General features: G+C 49.8%; 1 protein-coding gene across 14 annotated transcripts in view; it reads right to left on the reverse strand.

The window, feature by feature from the left end:
- Positions 1-22,085, reverse strand: part of KMT2A (lysine methyltransferase 2A) — an 82,940-nt gene that overhangs the window by 50,957 nt on the left and 9,898 nt on the right. For 13 of the 14 annotated variants that reach the window (XM_084895534.1, XM_084895530.1, XM_084895527.1 and 10 more), the window contains 4 exons: positions 9,718-9,787; positions 3,755-6,366; positions 2,345-2,522; positions 1,275-1,509 (listed from right to left, as the gene is read on the reverse strand). In XM_084895534.1, coding sequence (XP_084751660.1) covers positions 1,275-1,509; positions 2,345-2,522; positions 3,755-6,366; positions 9,718-9,787 — 3,095 coding nt within the window. Of the gene's footprint in view, positions 1-1,274; positions 1,510-2,344; positions 2,523-3,754; positions 6,367-9,609; positions 9,788-22,085 lie in introns of those variants that run through there. The other variant, XM_084895526.1, reaches the window with a different exon arrangement.

The raw sequence follows: 22,085 nt of genomic DNA on the forward strand, positions 1-22,085 counted from the left end.
CACACTCAAGGGGCCAAAGAGCCGCAGTTTGTCGACCACGGGTAACATATTAACATATGTATAATAAATACTACTCCTCAGTTTAACGAAATTCAAACGTAATCTGAAGTGTAAAATGTAACAGAGTCAATTTCTACCCCAAAATTCAGTATGACTTTACCTTTTTGCTGAGCTGTGAGTTCTCCCTCCTTTACATGAATGAGACAGAGAAAAGATTCTTGCTTAACCGCCAGAATGACTAAACCAAAGCACAGGACTACCTGCTGTTTCCTGGGAACTGCCTCCCTGGAGCAACGCAGAATTGCTCCCATTGATTTTACATAAGTGACTTCCACGTCATTCATTCATTCATTCATTCATTCAGAAAATATCTACTGATAAAATCTACTACTGATTCCAGGCACTTTCTGATATGCTCAATTCCCAAAAAGTCTGTCTGTGCAATTCTTCTGATCCACTTTAGACAAATTACCCATAGGGTCAAAGTGCATCCACAAACTGACTAAGAAAGGGAGAAGAGATCAGCACAACGTCCGTATCACAAATCCCACGGCGTGAAACTACCCCGAGAGACAGCAGAGACATAAGCAGGTATCACCAATGCTTCTTGAAAGTCATAAAGATAAAGGGAATTTCGGTTGACCTGATAAATATGCCTGAATCTGTCAGTTTTCAAGCAGAAAGCCCCTCTAGCTTCGTTGATACGGTAACCCCAAAGCACACGTGCTACGTACATTTAAATTAACTAAAATGTGACAAAAATGTAGTTCCTCGCCATTCACCACATTGCAATCGCTCCACAGCTGCATTGGGCTCATGGCCACCAGGTGCACTGAGCAGCTCAAAGCATTCCCAGCGCTGCCCCAAGGAACGTCTGTTTAAAGCACAGCTCACCCTGGCTGGTGTGGCTCAGTGGATGGAGCATCGGCCTGAGGACTGAACAGTCCCAGGCTCGATTCCCGTCAAGGGCACATGCCCAGCTTAGGGGCTAGATTCCCATGGTGGGGCATGCAGTAGGCAGCTGATCAATGATTCTCTCTCATCGTTGATGTTTCTAGCTCTCTCCCTTTTCCTTCCTCTCTGAAACCAATAAAAATATATTTTAAAACATAAAATAAAAACGAAGCACAACTCACACCTAGTCACGCTGTGCAGCTAACCTTGAAACCCAAGAACTGAGTACAACCACGTTCAGTTTTCGGATTCATCTTTGCAACGAACCGAGCACGGTCACCCTCCTTCCCGGAGGGAGGCCGGTCCGAGGAGCCACTCACTTGCAGCACTGCTTCTTTATGTTGCGGCCTCCGAACTTGGGCTTGTCCAGGCAGTTAGTGCAGACACCACAGTCCTCGGGCACCTGGCAGCCAGGGCACTGCCCACACCGCCTGGAGCGCCGGCCCTTCTTCACGGGGGGCTCCTGGGGCGCCTTGTTCCTGGTGACGGGTTTGATCGGCTTGATGGGCGGAGCAAGAGGCTCGGCATCTTCCGAGCCGGCGATGGAGGACTTGTCTGTTGGAGAAACGCATTGTTAGCTCTGAAGGAGGATCTGGTTCCTTCCTGGGAGCAGAGGTGGAGAGCTTCAAAATCCATTTATACCACTAACAACACTCAAACTTTGTTTTCACTGGGACTCCAAAAGTGAAATGGAATACGTTAAAACCCATCATATGCGGAACTGAAAGCCTGTTTAAATAGTTGTTTAAATGTTATTAAATGCCTACAAACGTGTGGCTTAAAGAAAGCAGAAACCTAAATACTGAAAACAAAACATAGTCTAACCCGAAGTTCAAGAAAATGAACTGACTGCTCCAGAGGACTGCCTACACTCTACATCCTAACGAGCATTTACCCATCACCTGAGAGCTATCGGGTGACCATGAGCCTCACTAACCCCCAAATACAGGACTGGCCCCAGGCCCCGCTGCTGAGCTCTGAAACCCATGGCGCCGGGCCGCCAGCGCGGGAGGGCTCCCAGGGTGAGCATGTGCGAATGCTGAGACAGACCTGCTCCTGAGGGACACAGAGCCCTCCGGCGGTCACCTTTTCCTCAAGGACTGTCTTGCCAAACCTTTTAGCCTGCAGGGCTGTCTAGGAAGGCTGTGCCCGCAGATTCCCTCCCTCCCTCATTGACTGACAGCTCTCCCAGCCTTCCCCGGCCCCCTCCCCGTTGGGCTCACAGACAGTTCCTCTAATGAGAATCCTTGTTCACTGAACGCCCCCTTGCCACCTGTTTTTAGAGGATCCAGACGAATACATGATGCTGTTGAGAGCCTACGAGGCATCCCAGAAGGATCAGCAGCAGATCACCCGGTGCTAGGACTTGAAGGCTGACACCCTGACCTACCATCATTCCCCATGGAAGACAAAATCTTCTCTCGTTCTTCCCACGGTAAGGCACTCAGGGTGGGCATGTCGTCAGGAAACACAGCGCGTTTCCGGCCAAGGGCCACGGCAGCTCTTCTGCAGACGTGTTTAATCCGGGGTCCTCGCACAGAGGTCTCTGATGAGTCACTTTCTTGACCCTAAGTAGGAGGGAAGCCAAAACAAACAACAACCACACATGTTGACAATATATGTTAAATGAAACCAGCACATTTTTGGCTAACTTATTATAATCTAGACTCACTCTAGTTATTTCCAGCTGATAGGCCATATCAATTTGCAGGAATCAACTACTTCTGCATCCTAACATTGGCAGGAAAAAGACAGAAATCAACTAAGTTCCTATTCCTAATTATACTACTTTTTGAAAATTCCCCTAAAAATTCAAGCCGCCAGTATATTATCAAGAAGTTCAGGCTAATCACAATTTCCTGTTATTTCCCTGGTCAACAGGGAAGTAGGAGGACATAACCTATGAATGAAGTACAAAAGACTCCAAACCAAAAAGTCTCCCATCTTAAAGAGCTACTGCTCATCACTGGGAGGCTAACCAAAAAACACCCCAAATCGTGTCAGAGGAAGTCCCTGCTTGAACTCCCATCTCGCAGAATTAGTAGAAAATGGCCCAGGCTGAGGAACATTAAAAACCCAGGTGTGTGTTCACTCCGCCCTGACTGCGATGTTGGCATAAATGTGCATTTTACTGTATGACAAATTTTTAAAAAGAACCTAAAGATAGGTATGCTTTCTGAGAAAAGACCAGTGCCTAGTTTACCATGTAAAAAGGAAAAACAAACAAGCAAACAAACAAAATAAAACCACAATACTGTTCTTGGTAAAAATATGTTTGTCTTCATCTTACTAACTCTTCAACAGCTTCTCTGTCCCAACCTGAGGCCAACAGCTTCTCCGGTGTATCTGCACACACCCTCTATCTATCTACTTATCTATCTATCATCTATTTATTTCTCTCATTAGCACCCCTTAGGATGAGAATCCGCCCCCATCCCGTTTTCTATAGTAGACAACTTGACTACAGAATTGCACCTTCAAAACTGTCACAGGTTCTACCTAAAAAACCCATTAAGTACAAACTTCTGTCACGTGGCCCCAACCTACCTGTGGGCCTTAGCTCACCCCTTTCCTGCCTACGGCCTAGCTACTCACCGCCCTCACACGTGTATCTACCTCCCGTTCCTCTCCTTGCAATGCTCTCCCCTATCACTGTCCACCTATCACAGGTCACTGCAGATGTCCCCCCTTCCTCCGCCTTTCCCGACTCCCGCGACCTGACAGAACTGAGCCCTCAGCTAACGCTGCCCTGGAAGGGGCTGGCGGGACGGAGGTCACCAGGCAACACGGAAAGGAGTACCTGTGCTTTGGGCTGGTCGGTTTGCTTAAGACTCTTACTCTTCTCGATCTTGCAGAGCTGGGCTTTGGCCTTCTTGAGGAGGCTGGCGACCCTCTTGTCGGTCATGGGGAGCTTGTCCGCCTGCGCCAGCATGGAGCCGATGGAGGGCGCGGAGTGCTTGACGCCGGGGGCGGGCAGGCACAGGGCCTTCTCCTTCTCGGGCGGCGGGGCGGCGGCGCCGAGGTCCAGGCCGGCCTTGTCCAGGCTCCCTCGCCCTTTCTTGATCAGTATTTTGGTTTTGACAGCGGCCGAGTCCCCCAGAGTCACGGCAGCAACCTCGGGCCCAGGATCGAGGGACGAAGACTTCTTCCGCCCCGTGACCTTCTTGGCGGAGGACGACGAGGCCGCCTCTTCCCCCCCAGCCTTGTCCTTGGCCGCCCTGCCCGCGGGGAACAGGGCGGCGGCTTGGATCTCGGACCCCTTTCTGCGCTTCTCTTTGCGGGACTCCCTCTTGTTCTCCTTCTCCCGCTCGCGGTCGCGCTCTCGGCCCTTGTCCTTCTCGGCGGGCTTGTCGGCGGCGTCGCGGTCGCGGGCCGGCTCCTCGGGGGCGCGGTCGCGGGCGCGGGCGCGGCCCCGGTCGGCCTGGGGGCCGGGCGTGAACCAGGGGAAGAGCGGTGCGGGGCCGCCGGCCGCGAAGGGCTCGGCGGGGGCGCCGGGCCTCCGGGGCCGCGGGGCCTTCTCGGCGGCCTCCCCGGGCGCCAGCGGGTGCGCGGGGAAGGTGAAGGCGGGGCTTAAGGCACTGGCGGCGTGGGGGCTGGCGGCGAGGCTCAGCGAGGCGGCCCCGGGCGGCGGCGTGAGCGGCGACAGCTCGGCGGCGCTGAGGCGGCCGCTGCGCGTGCGCATGGAGTGCGAGGGCGAGCGCGGCTCGGCGCGCAGCGGGCTGAACACGCGGCGCTTGCGCTTGCGGCTGGGCGCGGCGGGGGCGCGGCCGCCGGGCAGCGTGACGGACTCGAAGATGCGGGAGTGCGCCTCGCTGGGCGTGAAGCGCGGCGCGCGCAGCAGCGGGCTCCGCTTGTGCACGTCAAACCGCGGCCCCGCGTGCAGGGGTGCGAACAGCCGCGCGGCGCCGGGCGCCGAGAAGCCCGCGGCGAAGCCCACGTCCTCGGGCGTGAGCGGCGGCGGCCGGAAGTTGTCGAAGACGGGCTTGCGGATGAGGCCCTCCTTGGCGTACTTGGCGGAGGAGAAGAAGGGCGGCTCGGCGCGCGAGTGCTTCAGCGACGTCCAGCGGAAGGTGGGCTCGCGCAGGATGGACTTGCGCTTGCCCTGCAGCGGCGCGGCGGGCGCGGGCAGGAAGGGCGACGCCAGCGGGATGGTGGGCGGCAGCAGCCAGGGCGTGGCGTCCGCCAGGCCGGCGGCCGGCTGCAGGGGCGGCGGCGGCGACAGCAGCGGCGGCGGGGGCGAGGCGGGGGCCGCGGGCGGCGGCGCGCTCGGCAGCGCCGACAGCTTCTTGGCCGCCCTGGCCCCAAAGCTCCGCTCCGACGCCGAGTAGCGCCGGCCCCGCCGGTCGCTCCGGTCGCTCTCCGGGGCCTGGGCGGCGGGCAGCGGCGCGTGCGCCTCGGGGGTGTGGCCCTGCTCCTCGGGGAGCCCCGGCATCTCCTCCGAGGCCTGCGAGTCGGTGGAGGTGTCCACGCTGGGGCTGCTGGAGCGCGACGAGTCGGAGGACAGCTGCGAGGAGTGCTGCGAGGCGGCGCTCGACTTGTCGGAGGAGCCGCAGGACGCGGCGCCGAAGCGGCCGCCGGGCGCGGGCTCCAGGCGCGCGATCTTGATGGGCGGGTCGTAGTCCTCGTCCTCGATGAAGCGGCGGGGCGTCTTGATGATGCGCGAGGAGATGGCGCTGACCACGGGCATGATGAACTGCCGGATGTTCTTGACCTGCGTCTTCGCCTTGCGGCCCTGCAGCTGGGCCGCCTCCTTCTCGATCTTCTTCTGCGCCCCCTTCTTGGCGCGCTGCAGCAGCTGCTTGGCGATGGCGGCGTCCGTCCTTTTGGAGGACGGGATGATCCGCACTGGCTTCACCCTCCGAGGGCTCTGCCTCACCGTCTTGTCGTCCTTGGCGGCGGCCGGCGCCCCGTCCGCGTCCCTGCGGGCCTTCGGGGGCTTGTCCGGGGAAGAGCCGAGCAGGAGGCCCGCCGGCGCCTTGACTCTCTCAGCGGAGGGCGGCCGGCCGCGCCGCCGGACAATCTGCACCCCCTTCCTTCCGATCTGCAGCTTCCCCGCCTTGAACTTGGACTTGAGGGGGGAGAGCTTGCCTGCTCGCAGCTTTTTAATCTTGGTGGCTTGCTGGAACGTGGCGGACGGGGTCCGTTTGATCTTTTTCAGGCTGTCTTCTTTGCTTCCCTTTGGTAACTCGGAAATGTCCTTGCCGTGCGTTATTTTGATTTTCACTCCAGGGAAGGTGGGAGGTCTTCCTCTCTTCTTTTCCAAACTTTTAGAGTCTTTCTTCCTGATCTTATCTGCGGGCTTGGTCTCTGGCTTGCCGAGAGGGGGGAAGGCCGGCGGGTCGGCAAGGAGGGCGGGGCTCCGGTCGCAGCCGCTGCGAGGCCTCCCGCGGGGCTTTCGAGGACTGCTCTTGGCTGTGCGACAGACAGACAGACAGCGGGTTAACTTTGGGTCAGGCTGTAACAAGCCGAACATCACAGCACAAGCCCGTGGGACTGCACTCCACTGCGCCTAATGAGTCAGTGTCACATTTTAATTGTGCTTAGTCTCTTTTCCCCAAAAACTTGCCTCAGAAATGGCTTAGAAATCAGATAAATAACTTTCCACCTAAAAGAACACTTACATGCTTTTTTGATTAAAAAACAAACCCTAACATAGTAAAAGGCTCTCAAATGAGCAATTTATAACATACAAAACTGATGTTACTACAACTTTAGGCGAGCAAGGTTTTCTTCTGAATACAAAAACATGGTAAAAAGATGCCGAGACCGGTTTGGCTCAATGGATAGAGCGTCGGCTTGGGGACTGAAGGGTCCCGGGTTCGATTCCGGTCAAGGGCATGTACCTTGGTTGCGGGCATATCCCCAGTAGGGGGTGTGCAAGAGGCAGTTGATCGATGACTCTCTCTCATTGATGTTTCTAACTATCTCTCTCCCTTCCTCTCTGTACAAAATCAATAAAAAAATATATTTAAAAAAAAAAAAAAAAAAAAACATGGTAAAAAGAAACCTGTCTGCCTGTTCCTCATCTTCACCACCAAGATTAACACCTGAGCATGTTCACCGCAACCCGTTCCGTCCTTTCAGTTCCGGTCTTCGGCTGCAGTGAGTGTGAGCAGAGTGCTCTTCTCTCACCTCCATGGGAAAGGACGGGAGGCTCAGCCCTGAGCTGCCGGTCGGTTTTGCCGCAGTAAAACATCCACTGAGGACATCGGCAGCATGCGGACTAGCCACAGCGGTGACATGACGGTGTGCCCATTAATGACCCCATGTACCGCTTCTTGAACTAACTAGTCTCAAATTACACACACACATAATTAACCTTAACTGATTTAAGAGCAAATTAACAATTTATTAAATCAGATTTCTAAATAAAAGGAATTTGCCAGTTTATAAATCAGCTCAATCTGCTATTTATCAAGAGACTCAAGAAAACAACATTCTTTTCCTAAAGTGCTTTGTATAAACCTGTATTTCCTAAATGTCTTGAGTTCCCTAGTCTATCAGATCTTCTCTTCCCACATGAAACCACACCTCTGCTCACAGGCATCAAGGGGATGCATGCCATGGGGAGGAACGTTTGGACCATGGAACCAACTTTCTAACAACAGAAACCAACAAAGAGTTTATTGTTGAGCTTTTGAAATATAGAGGCTTCCCTTAATGGAGCCAGGATTCACAAACCCATTCTCACTGTGTACACCCGTGACAACAGAGTGACGAATATCCACGTGGCTTTCAACAACAAGACGACACCAGGAGCCCGTCCAAGGAAGCCATGGACAGGTGAGCTCCCCCGAGAGGGCCCACACGATGCCTGACCCACCGGGTGACTCAGCCCGGCCACCCAGCCTGGGTAACTCTGAAGGCTGCTTCCACCCAGCTTTTCACAGAAGCGGAAAAGGCAGGCAGAGCAGAGCCTCGCTCTGCCGCCAGCTCCCACACCACAGTCACAGAACTCAGACCACTCACAGTAACTGCGCATGTATCTTCTGGGCCTCGTTTTGGCATTTACTGATGAAGGGCTAGACCACATGATCTGTAAAATCACATTATGACCCCTAGTCGGTTGGCTCAGTGGATAGGGCTTCGACCTGCGGACTAAAGGGTCCTGGGTTCAATTCAAGGGCACATGCCTGGGTTGCAGGCTTGAAACCCAGCGGGGGAGGGGGGCGGTGCGTGCAGGAGGCAGCCAACCAATGATTCTTTCTCACCATTGATGTTTCTATCTCTCTGCCTCTCCCTCCCTCTAAAACCAATAAAAATATTTTAAAAAATCACTTTATGATATGAAGGTTTAAGATTTCACCACATATTAATGAAAATATTCTACTATCTGAATGGCACAGACACTGGGATCTTACTGGCTAATCCCCCCAACTATAATGGCAATACCACCCTCATTTGGGAAAGGAAAAATTGTCTACTTATGTCTCTAAATCAGATTACTATATAGCACATGACTCTTAAACAACCCAACTGCTAACAAACCTTACAAACTGTGTCAACGCCAAAGAGCAAAAACACAGCCTATGACATCACATTTACCCAGATTGTCTATCCACATAGAATCAGAGAATCTGCAAGAGTTCAGAATGGCAGCAGAGACAGGGAACGTTTTCTCCAGCAAAAGATCCACAGCCACTCTGCCCGTGTTACTCTGCACGCTGGGGGGTCGAGGGTTCACTTCCTGGTCAAGGCACACACCTCTGTGTGGGTTTGCTCCCCACATCCGGAAGGCAACCAGTCAATGATGTGTCTCACACTGATGTTTCTCTCTCTCTTCTTCCTTCTCCTTCCTTTCCCTCCCTCCCTCTCTAAAAAGCAATGGAAAAAATATCCTCAGCTGAAGATTAAAAAAAAAAAAAAAAAAAAAGATCTATAGCTATCTCCTATTAGAATGGCATTCTGCAAGGCATTGAATGTTATTTCCACTAATATCTGTCTACCAGAAAACTGTCAGTCTAGAACAGGGGTCTTCAAACTACGGCCCGCGGGCCACATGCAGCCCCCAGGGGAGTCTGATCCTGCCCGCCAGGTTTTTTGGGCAGTGAGCGCAGCCAAGGTGTTACAGTAGGGATTAGTAGTTCATATAGTCCGGTCCTCCAGCTCTCTGAGGGACCGTGATCTGGCCCCCACTTTAAAAAGTTTGAGGACCCCTGATCTAGAACCTCAAGACAGTCTAGGTATTTTCTTGGTGAAAACAATGACAAAAACATTGCTTACAAATGAAGATACACCATATCGTTTTTGTTTTATTTTAATACTGCCTTTCAAGAATCAGGTAAAACATTCACATTCACACAGTGCTAATATTTTGTTTTTAGTTCTTTGACAATAATAGACCAAACTTCATCTGTAAAAAATAATGACCAAATTATTCCCAAAGTCATAGATAGGGTGGGACAAAAGTAGGTTTACAGTGTTCATATGGAAAATGATGTAATTATTACTAAAGAATAATATGAGAATAAACTGTTTCATGGACTCATAACTGTAAACCTACCCTGTATACTACCATATCATTCAAACACACAAATCTGAGGTGCTGTGCCAGGCCCGCCACGCACGGACATCTACCTCCCAGGCCTCGGGTTCCCCAGAGAAAGAGGTGGTTACACAGCCTGTCACTGAGGGGGAGGGAAGAGGAAGGTTTACCTCCGAACCCTCGTATTAAGGCCATCCTTTCCATGCACAGAAGGCTAGGGAAGCCACAGTCTCTTCACAAACAAAACGCACAGGCGCCATGCGCATGCTCCGCCGTACCTGAAGGAGACCTGGTGGGACTTCGTACTCTGACTTCTTCATCTGAGCCAAAACCTAAGAACTGCTCATCCTACAACAAAGGAAAATTATTTTAAAGTCAGAAACCAAAACATGAATGTGAACAAACCTTACAAGAAATGCCCAGAGGAGACAAAAACAATTTTGAAAGTTAGACTTTATATATTAATCATCATCATTCACATGGATATTTAAAATAGCTGTTGTTGCAATAAATGGACCCAGGCATTTCAGCTTCATTACAGACCAATGGGAGCTGCGTGTAACTGAGCAATGCAGGGACATACCAGCTCTGTGCACAGGACCCAAGAGACAGTCCTACATTTCAAACTATAGATGCAGCCCAAAACAATTAAAGATCTATTTTAATTTGAGTAATCAAGTCAATACAATGGCAGAAATAGCCCCAATAAGACAAATATCTTCAACAAGTAGTTAAATCTACAAACATATAAGGAGTAACATAATGTCATACTCTCTGGTTTACTCAATATTAATAGAGACTGAAGTTGCCACAATCGTCAGTTCCTTAACTCAGGAACGGACTCCAGCTGTGCTTTCTGTTCACGTGAGATCCAGTGATTCTCAGCGTGCACTTGTGCATCGTTTTAAATGTCCTGTGATGAGAGACGTAATGGTGGGCAGCAGCATCTAGGAGAGCGATCTGAAGTGACCACATGGTGGTGAGATTCATTCAGAAAGAATGCAGGAAAGCATCTTACTCTCAGTTCTACCTAGAAATGGCAAAAACTTCTCACTTCCAATTTTTAACTTGCCTTTAAGAAAATAAATACCAAGGATTGAATCTATTTTGAACTAGTTCTCACAAAAGATGATTTATTTAGACAAACTAATGAATAGAAATTCACTGATTCCGAGAATAAGAGTTCCTTCTAGAGAGAAATGAGAAAGAATTTCTAATTCCAGAAACAAAATCCACACAAAACAAGAGCAAAATCAGGACTGAAAGGCAGATATTCTTGAACCTCCAATGTATACTGATAAGCCCCAAAGGAAGTCCCAACCATGAGCGCCCAAACTGTCCTCTCCGGAACAGAGACCACACGCACGTGGCCACACCTGGCGGTTCTCTGAAGCTGGTTCCCTGTGTCCAATGCTAGTCTGTTTACCACTTACTAACCAGGAGCAGAGGAAAAGATACACCAACCTTTAGGCAAATTAGCAGGTTTGGTTCTTAAATTTAAAAGCTTTTTTAAAGAGCAAAAGTTTGCCAAAACCGGTTTGGTTCAGTGGATAGAGCGTTTGCCTGTGGACTGAAAGGTCCCCGGTTCAATTCCGGTCAAGGGCATGTACATTGGTTGCGGGCGCATCCCCAGTAGGGGGTGTGCAGGAGGCAGCTGATTGATGATTCTCTCTCATCGATATTTCTAACTCTCTATCCCTCTCCCTTCCTCTCTGTAAAAAATCAATAAAAATATATATTTAAAAAATAAAGAGCAAACGTTTGAGGTTAAGACTTGAGATATAATGCAACAGAGAGACCATTCTCATTAGAATCGTAAAAGGTTCTCGTTCTTAGACTGTTAAAATTATTGAAGTATTTATTTATGAAAAAACGACTATTATCCTCTTCAAACAGATTTCTTTGTACAGTATTATAATTCTAAGAAACCTCAATTTAAGGCATACTAAAGTACTTTTTACGCAATCTCTTCTTTAATCATTAAAATTTAAAGTAAACTCTTATTTAAACATCATTTGTGAATAAGAAAAACCCCTCTGTTTTCATCTTACAACAAGTTAGGGCAATCTAGGCTTCATCCCAAAAGCATTTCTTGAATGATTTTAAGATTACCCTTGTAAGATACAACATTATAAAAAAAAAAAAGTCCAAACTCACAAAACAATCAAATAATCCAAAAATCTCTTCACAATTATGGAAGTTCCATATTGTTAATTTTTAAAATGTATTTTTGGGCCCCGTGCAGTGTGGCATCATCTCATGTCCTGAAAGGTTGCCGGTTTGGTTCCCTGTCAGGGACAGGCCAGGGTTACAGGCGTTATTCCGGGTATCGGGCATGCAGGAGGCAGCCAGTCAATGCTTCAATCGCTCACATCAAAGTTTCTCTCTCCCTCTCCCTCTTAAAAAAAAAAAACAAAAAAAAAATATTTTTAAAAGTACTATTTAAAATAGTAATCCTAACATGTACTTTGAGAAAGAAAAGACAAATAAAATAGGCAATGGTAAATTGCCTCAGATGCAGTAAAAAACAAAACAAACCAAAACACCAAAACAGCAGTGTGTGAGATTTGCAGGGGCAGCCCCATCTGCCGGCTGTTGCACGTGACAACTGAGAGTGAAGGCCTGCCTGCGGTCTCAGTCTGCGCGCGCAGGCTCAGTGACATCAGTCACGCCACTCACTACTTCCACATCTTAATTTCATCATTGGAGTGCAGTCCTAAGTAAATATAATGAATTAGGGAAATTACGTAATTGATGTAAACTCATGTAGGAAACTAAGAAACTACCCACACTGCCGTCCTATGAACTCAAGTCCTGAGGGCCAAAGGGCTCCCCTGAGATCAGGTCCGAATGGACTTCCTTCCACAATAGTTACAGCTTAAAACTACAGCCATTTAAAATAATCAAATAAACCGCCTGCAGTTCAAACTCTGCTATTCTTTCGGCTACCGTTAAAGAAAGATGATGTCTGTTTACAGACCCTTAAAATATCTGCTTTGATTCATTCTTTCCCTGCATCATCCTATCCTCATGGAACACCTGCTAAGGCATGCATTTAGGAGACATCTGAGGATCTCCCACCTCTTTCCAGGGGGCTGCACTGCTGAGCGCATGAACTTCCTGCTCCAAGTGCTGCAACAAGAGACAATCCTATCAGCCATGCTCACGGTAACCAACAGCGAGGCAGTAAAAGACCAGTCTGGCTCAGTGGGGTGGAGTGTGATCACCGACACCAAAAAGCTGCAGGTTTGGTCCCCGGTTGGGCACATGTGGTGTATGTTTTCTCTTAATGTTTCTCTCTCTCCCTCTAAAATCGATGAAAACCTATCCTCGGGTGAGAATTTAAAGAAAAAAATCATAATCTGTAAAGGAAATAGAAGAGGTCCATGTGGCTGTGTTTATTATCAGAGACCACAGTGAGTACCTTTCTCTCGTTCCCTGTCACTGGCTGTCACTCACTCCATGGTCCCGACTGCGTGCGCTCCAGAGCAGCCATCGCTGAGCTGCCCACAGGAACCCCACCCACGCCGCCAGCGTGCTGAGTTCACCAGTTCTCTGCTTTCCAAAGGGCACGCCAGGAGCGTTCCCTATGGTCTTGCACTTAAATAAGAGTAAGCAGTCAACAAAGACGGTGTTTCCACCCAAGAACTTTCTTTTCACTCTAAACATTATCAGGTGACTTACCGAAACATGCTTAAAATAATAAGTGCCCACTGCTCACACAACCGGATGGGTTAGCCAAACTCAGAGCCTCAGAGCCGCGGAGCCCTCCCTCTCCTAGCGCAGAACTCCCAACGCCCGAGGTAAGAGCCCTACCACTGTCACAGAGAGCCAGGGAGCGGCGCTGGGGACGCAGTGCTGGGCGAGGCGCCGACGCTGAAGCCTTCCCGCCTCTCCTCGGGACCCCATCACCCCCTTTATCTTTTAGTATATTTTTATTGGTTTTTTACAGAGAGGAAGGGAGAGGGATAGAATTAGAAACATCGACGAGAGAGAAACATCGATCAGCTGCCTCCTGCACCCCCCTCCTCCCACTGGTGATGCACCTGCAACCAAGGTACATGCCCCTCACCAAAATCAAACCTGGGACCTTCCAGTCCACAGGCAGACGCTCTATCCACTGAGCCAAACCGGTTAGGGCCCATCACCCACTTGAAACACTGGAAAGACTTAGTAACAAGGCACCAATTCTGGATTGCAGAGGACTTAGACTTTCCTAGAAATCAAAGACGACTGCAAAATGTCTACAAAAAACAACAGAAAGAACCCCAACTAAATCATGTCTGGTGCTGTGTGCACATCACGGCCCGGGCGCCCTGAGGCGGCAGGTGCTGCACATCTGACTCCTCCTAAGAACTGGCCCACACCGCCACTGACCGCACACCTTCCCTCACAGCACTGCCCGACGAGCACAGCATTCCACGACAGGGCGTAAGCAAGAATATTCTATGGGCTCCAAAGAACTGGACAATGTGACTGTCACTGTGAAGAATGCATAGAGCATGCTCCGCCGGACAGACCAGACCCATTCACTCACATAGTCTGTGACTCCACCTCAGGGTGAAGGGACAAACAGATAAAAGGCTGTTTCTGCCTTATGGACCTGGTGGTCTATCAGCAACAGGTGAATAAATCACATATGACTTATGTCATATGATAGCTGCTATGCCAGAGGAACGGATGCAGAAGCACAGCAGAGCTAACTGACCCAGCTAAGGAAAAGGGTCAGGAGAGCCACTGCAGGAAAAAAAGCCCCCATGGAAGTGTGAAGGGCGGCAGGTCGGTGCTTCCCTCCTGGAGGAACCGTTGCTGTGAGAAGAGCCGTTAGAGGTAAGAACACAGCAGACGCCCAGGAGCCAAGAGATGCTCCCGCTGAGCCTGGGGCGGTGGACAGGGGCGATGGCCCGAGAGAAGCTGCTTCTGGAGGGCGCGTAGAAACACTGCTGACGGGCTATTCGGAATGTGAATGAGAAATCAAGGATGACGCTTCAATTTCCTCCTGAGCAACTGGGTAAGCAGCAAAGTGGTTCCAAAATAAGGAGCGAGAGGAAGATGAGGCTGTGAAGGTGTGCAGCCTGACGCCTACTGCTGTCCAGGTGCTTCCTGGCCCTCCTGTGCCCGGCCCGGGAAGAGCAGCGGCCGCCGCGGAGGGCGGTCAGATCAGGTGAACAAGCCTCGGGAAGGACTCAGAATACTGCCTGGCCCACAATCATCTCAGTGCCCGCTGGCCCGTCACCATCGGCCAAATGGAATGTCAGGCAGCCACTGGGTTCCCGAGCCCGGGCTTACAAGCAGCCACCAGGGCCAGAGTGACAGTCCTCGGCCGGCCACAGCGAGGACCCGGAGGCCGCCCTGCGCAGCAGCAAGCAGGGAGCCACACGGACGCTGGGAATGCGGAAGCGGAGAAAGAAAAAGGCAGGTGAAGTGTGGGTCACAGACCCCAAGGGAAGCGGTTCAAGAAGTGTAGTCCCTGGGAGGAGGACTGGGGACATGTATCCAGGCGGCCAGAGGCCTTGTGGACGCAGAGAAGGGATTGCTCCGTGGTCAGGGGAGCACAGCCCAGCTGGAGGGCTGAGGACAGGAGCCGCAGGGAGAGTGGACAGCAGTTCCAAAAGCTGCAGAAAACTGGGTAGTAGCTAGAGGACATGGGGTCAAGGATGTTTAAAAAGAAGGATTGGAGCCCGGCCAGCATGGCTCAGTGGCTGAGCGTCAACCTACGAACCAGGAAGTTAGGGTTCGATTCCCAGTCAGGGCACACGCCTGCATTGTGGGCTCCATCCCCAGTGTGGGGTGTGCAGGAGGCAGCCGATCCATGATTCTCTGTCATCATTGATGTTTCTCTTTCTCCCTCTCCCTTCCTCTCTGAAATCAATAAAAGTACTTATTTTAAGAAAGTTTTATATGTTGATGAGACCAACCCAGCTGGAGGAAGGCGATGTGGGAGAGAGGTAACTGCAGACAAGCCTGAGTAGCTGAGGGGTGGATCCAGATACAGAGGAGGTTGTAGAAGCAGCAGAGGATGATGGCACCTAGTTCCCTTGTAAAGGAAGGGACGGTTGACACCTTAAGACCATAAAACTATCTTGATTCATGTTACACTTGGTATAACTGCCCAAGACTCAGTAATGCAGCAAGGAGTCCCACATAAATGCTCCCGAGGCCGACTGTTAACGTTCTCTTCCCAAGCACCTTGCAAAGCATTGTAACTTCAGGACTCACAGTGGCGCTATGTTTTAGGATGAGCTTGGTGGACAGGAATCACACAGTAACTTCCCGTCGGGAAGGGACGTGGGCAGTGCCGACACCCGCACGCGGGCATCCACCTGGCACACAAGATGCGCACTGGGAAATGAGTTACAGCTGTCCACCTCCCACTTCGTCCTTTGTAGAGTGCTCTCTTTATGAAGCCACATCGGGGAAGACCAGCTTCTTTGTAAGCACTCTCACATCATTTGTTCTTAAATATATATTTATTGATTTCCGAGAGAAAGAGGGAGAGATAGAAGCATCAATGATGAGAGAGTATCATTGATGGGCTGCCTCCTGCACTCCCCACACTGGGGATCAAGCCTGCAATCCGGCCTGTGCCCTGACCAAGAATTGAACAGTGACCTTCTGGTTCACAGGTCGATGCTCAACCATTGAGCCACATCAGCTGGACCATCATTTGTTTTAAAAGGAAATATAGTAGCATCTGTATCATTTCCAAAAAGTGGAATATAACAATAATGCGGTTGAATCTGTAAGAAGGGAAAAGTATAATACAGTCAAGCATCGTCAAATATACAGACACCAAGAGACAAACCTCTTAAGCCAAGAGAGTTTTGAAACCCAAATGCTTAAGAAAGTTATGCAGTTATTGAACTAACATCAAAAAGGACAATGGCTGTTTGCAGAACAGATAGGAAGAGATTTAAACTGCTTTATTAGTTTTTAAAATATATTTTTATTGATTTCAGAGAGGAAGGAAGAGGGAGAGATAGAAACATCAATGATGAGAGAGAATCTTTGATCAACTGTCTTCTGCACGATCCTCCTGGGGATCGAGTCTGCAACCCAGGCATGTGCCCTTGACTGGAATCGAACCCAGGACACTCCAGTCTGCAAGCCAACATTTTATCCACTGAGCCACACCAGGGAGGGCTAACCTGTTTTCAATATAATTCCTGCCTGCTATTGAGAAATGACAACCCAAGTCACCTAGGGTTAAACAAAGTCAATACATCGTTCTTCAGTAACGGTTGGTAAAGTTTTCACCTACACAAGAATGCTGTGTTTTCGAATGTTTAATTGAATTCTACCTAGAACTCTCACATGCCCCTCACCTCACTCCAGGCCAGCGAGAACAAGCAGAGATGCTCACACAGCTAAGCAACTGGCAGGTGTGCTGCGCCCAGCCTGCTTCAGAGGGGTAGCTGTACGCTGCTCATTTGTCTTGGGAAAAAGAAACAGCAAAATAAACTCCCTCCATCAGACAGAAAGCCATATAGACCCTGAAAAACCAAAAAACGCAAGCACAGTGCAGACCCCCAGGTTCCGAGCCTAAGCCGGTCTATCGCCTTCACAGGCATTCTTCCCGGTGTAAGAGGAAAGCAGCACAAACGCCCAGATCCACCTGCCAGGCTGGGAAGCTAAACAAACACGGCACTGTTTCCAGGGAAGTCCTTTTACTGTCAGAGGCCCGGATCCCCCACATGCCAACGTTAGGTAGCTGACTTCATCTTGCCCTATGTGTTCATTCAACTCTGAGGTTCGACTATAGACTTCTTTCTCCTCCCAGCCTGTTGTTCTTATCTTGGAGCAAAACTTAGATTGCATCTTTCCTTCGGGGAGAGGAGCTGTCGAATGACATAGCAGCGAGAGCAATCCCGAGGAATCCACTTTCCCGAGGTGAGCAGGCATCGGCCAGCAGTCCGTTTTCTGCAGGAGCCACGGGAAGTTCGATGACAGAGTAACACTCCCGTTGCCAACAAAACAAAGCTGCACGTCAGCCAACACAATTTCAACCTAATATGTTTTAGGAATTAATGTTCAATGTATGAGCTGGGAAATTTCATGTCCCTTTTTAAATTTATTGTTACTATTTTTTATATTAGAGAAGGAAGAGGGAGAGAGAGATAGAAACATCAATGATGAGAGAGAATCACTGATTGGCTGCCTCCTGCATGACAGGAGGGATGGAGCCCACAACCCGGGCATGTGCCCTGACCGGGATTGAACCCAGGACCCTTCAGTCTGCAGGCAGACAGTCAATCCACTTAGCCAAACCAGCTAGGGCTATGTTCTTAATATCTTGAAAAACCAACGGACTTTCTTCTGACTTCCAAGTCAGAGCTGGAAGTTACCACCCCATTCTGAGGAGCCTGCATGAGAGTCCTTGATAGTTTTTCTTTTACTCCATCACTAGTCTGTCAGTAAATTAAAGAACTGTAAGTTATTTTCTGCTTTTTGAATTATACCTGTGTGACTAGCAATTATGTTATAGAAAAGTCTGAATCTTTTATATTCCAATCCCAGAGTTTCCCAAATGACAGCCAGTTTTACAATCAGGGAGCCAGCTGCCCTCACTCTGCATCACTTGCAGAATTCCTGTAACAATCCTTCAAACTCCATTGGATGAGATTGTCTGGTTAAGAGTGAACAGCATTTCCTCCAATAAAACTTAGAAAATATTCATTATCTATACATAGAAAGCCCTAATATGCAAATAGATGAACAGCAGAACAGCCTAACAACAGAACAACTGGTTTCTATGATGGGTGCTGACCACCAGGGGGTGTGCATGGAACATGGCGGGCATTGGCAGCAGGTGGCAGAGCACACACATGGCAGGTGTTGGCCATGGCAAGATGGTGAAGCAGGTGAGTGGGGCACCAGGCCAACGCAGGCTCCGGGTGCTGCCATCAGGCCAGCCTCTGTGATTTCTGAAAATTCTCTGCTCCCATGCACCATCATCCAGCCCGTGCTCGCACCTGCTGCCGGCACTGGCCCTGCTTGCACCCACTGCTGGTGCCATCCCTGACTGTTTGGCTCCTCCACCTTCCCCTGCTCCTGAGGGGCAATCGGGGCTGGTAGCTGCCTCTCGCATGCACTGCTGGCAAAGGCCCCAATAGGTCCACACAGTGAGCGGTGTGAGCAAGGGAGCGGTGGCAGCGGGAGCGGGCTGCTGGCAGACAGGGGACCAGGGCTGCAGCAGGAGAGGCCGGGCGGGGGCATGGAGGATGGGCCGAGACCTACCCTGTGCCCGCTGCAGCCTTGCGGCCCATAGTTCCTTTCAAGGTGCACGAATCTGTGCTCTGGGCCCCTAGTATGTAAATAAGCTTAAATAAATGAAGTACCAAATCACCAATAGAAGGAATTTCCTCACAATTCCAGTACTAAGTTAAAAGGTCCTAAAACTGCAATAACCCAATCAAGGTTTTAGAAGGAAGAGTTGGTAAGAAACAAGTTGTGTGTACAGCAGTCTGCCCAGCCTTTGGTAACCGATATGAATGACCCCTCCCCGTTTCAGTCTGACTGCACAGGAAATGCGCTCTGCAAGCCAGCCTCTCAGCTCCTCCACGGCCGCGGAGCCGGGGAGAGGCCACGCAGCCTCAGGAACCACGGCTGCAGGTGGGAAGGTCACCGGCGCCCAAGCAGCGAGAACCTAACGGCAATATTCCGAAGTGCCTCTCTCTGAACTACAGCGAGGAAGGACATAAAAGGTCCATGTGCGGACTTGTTCCTGTATTGAACCCACACTGATTTTCCCTGGTCTCTCTTAATGTTTGGGATTTCTCTCTTAGCCCATTTGCTGAAACCTATAAAACCACTATAAAATCATTTCATAGCATTTCTCTGGCATTTTCTACTGAAAGTTCATTATTGCCATAGCTGACAATTCGAATAAATAGTTCTCAGGCAGCCAAGGACCCCTCGGGTGACATCACAAAGGAGAAAACTGGGCCCGTGCCCTCTAAGAGCTGAATGAAACATGCTTACTGACTCACAGGTGGGAAGTGAGCGGGAAAGGGCATTCATGTCGGACACACACAGGCAGGACCATGCTTGAAAAGTTCCCCTCCAGAGAAAATGGTAAAATTTGACAATGACAGCAGTCAGTACACAGCTACCCTCCGCTTTAGTTCACACCCATTTCTCGCTGATTCCATTGTCAGTGGAGCTGACAACGGGTCCATTCTTGCTTTTTGAAGTTATGAAGCTGCCTCTCACCCTTCCGTTCTCCAACCTTCCCTCCTGGGACCGACTCCCAATCAGAGAGCGTCTTGGGGTCTCCTGAGTCCCCCTCCCGCGTCCTCGTCCCGTTTAAGCCAAGGAACCTAGAGATGGAGGCTGCCCCCCAGGACGGTGCCAGGTTACTGGTGAGAACGTGCCATCCCACCCTGCACCGCGGCGTTACTTTACAACCCCCACCAGCATTTTTACAAACGCCCTGACATGGCGCTAAGACTTCCCTCTGATACTTGTCAGTTCACTACTTTTTAAAAATGTCTCACCGGGGCCTGGTAGTCAGGTGGTTAGAGCAAGGTCACAGGTTTGATCCCCGGTCAGGGCACAAGGAGAAGCACCCACTGAGCGCCTACATAAGTGTAACAACGAACTGATCCTCTTTCTCTCTCTCTGAAATAAAAAAACAAACACATTTTTTTCCCCTCGAAATTATCCTGCTGCCCGGCCAATGTTTCCCCGAAAATAAGACATCCTCCGAAAAAAGACCTAGCACATGGAAAGATAAGACATACCCTGAAAATAAGACCTAGCACAACTTTGGGAGAAAAAATTAATATAAGACACTGTCTTATCTTCGGGGAGAAGGGTATTAAGTGTTGACCCAGGAGCAGGCCCGGGGTGACATAAAATAAGATTTAAATGATCAGCCGGGGTGCTGCACCGGGAGCGCAGGAGGCAGCCAGTGGAAGATGCTCTTCTCATTAAAGTTTCTGTCTCTCTGTCCCTCCTCCTTCTCTCTAAAAACACACTAATAAGAATTATCCTGCTAATAGACTTGTACAACATTAGTAAGTGATATTAGTATGTCCTTGCAATGTATTCTTTTTTTAAACAAAAATATTTTATTGATTTTTTACAGAGAGGGATAGAGAGTTAGAAACATCGATGAGAGAGAAACATCGATCAGCTGCCTCCTGCACACCTCCTACTGGGGATGTGCCTGCAACCAAGGTACATGCCCTTGACCGGAATCGAACCTGGGACCTTTCAGTCCGCCGGCCGACGCTCTATCCACTGAGCCAAACCGGTTTCGGCTGCAATGTATTCTTAAAAGTTGTTAACTATATCATTTTCCAATTCAACATTCTCTGATAACTATATGAAATGTCACCGCTGTAAACAACATAAAACATAAATGACTTAAAAATGGTCTTCAAAGAAATCACAGCCTAATGGAGGAACAACAGATAAAATAAGAAGTATTCACAACATAAAATATCCTGGAGCCCTGACCCGTGTGGCTTGGTGGGTTGGAGCGATCTGCTGTGCACGAGAAGGTTGTGGGTTCGAGTGGGATCCCTCCCCTAGGGCAACTGATCAATGTCTCTCATATCAATCAACGCCTCTCACATCGATGTCTCTTTTCCTCCCTCCCTCTCTAAAAACCAACCTTTTAAAAAAGAAAGAAAAGTATCCTGGAGAAAATACTTTAAGGGTACCCATAAAGTACCAAAAACAAGCAAACCAACCAACAAACTGGAAATGGGAAGTTGCATTTCCACCAGAAGTGGTATCGTAGAAACGTCATGGGAGGGTTGGGATCCGTGGATCTGAGTCATGAAAACGAAGGAGCAGAGCAGGCGCGATGGGAAAGGCTGTAACAGAGGCTCGGCAGGTGTGAAGCAGGGACCACAGGGGGGGACACATCCACTGGCAGTCCCATAGGATGGAAGCACATAAATGTGAACGTGTGTTCAAAAGATAATGTTCAAATGTGCGAGTGTAGGCCACAGACTCTGAGGGGCTCATCATTTTAAATCCTATTTTATATCCAGTGAGAAGTCAAAGGGTTTTAAGAGGGAAGTGACATAATCAGGTGTGAATTCAGGAAAACCATGAGTAACAGTGCACACAGGGAAAAGGAGGCAGCAGATGACGGGAACAATCCATGCAGAAGGCACGGACAGTTAAAGCAGGCCAGCAAAGCAGAAAGGCATGGCGGTTACATAAACACTCCCTAACCCGGGAAAGCTCAGACTGCGGGGCGGTGTGGTGCGGGGTGGTGCGGGGTGGGGCAGGGCGGAGCGGTGTGGGCGGGGCGGGGAGAGGGGGTGAAGACAGCACAGAGAAGATGAATGAACGTTCACGTAAACGCTCCTCTGGATTCCAAGCCCGGCTCGGCCACTCACTGGCCCCACAATATAAGGAAAATGTTGAACTGTCTGCCCGGTTCCTTCCTCTGTGAAGGACAGCGTATGAAGTATTTTAGCAAACCTTTCCTTGGAGAGATAAAGCAGAACTGTGTTTTTCCTTCTTACGCATACTGCCCTCTGCTCATTACTCTTAAACCGTAACCCGTGGGGATGCAAAGCACAGCACAGGGAATACGGGGAATAATAAATAACTGTTTAAGGTGTCAGAGAGGGAATCAGATTCATTGTGGGGACCACTTCTTAAGTTATACAAATGTCTAACC

Source organism: Pipistrellus hanaki, assembly GCF_964339955.1.
Source record: "Pipistrellus hanaki genome assembly, chromosome: 9".
Classification (NCBI taxonomy): Eukaryota; Metazoa; Chordata; class Mammalia; order Chiroptera; family Vespertilionidae; genus Pipistrellus; species Pipistrellus hanaki.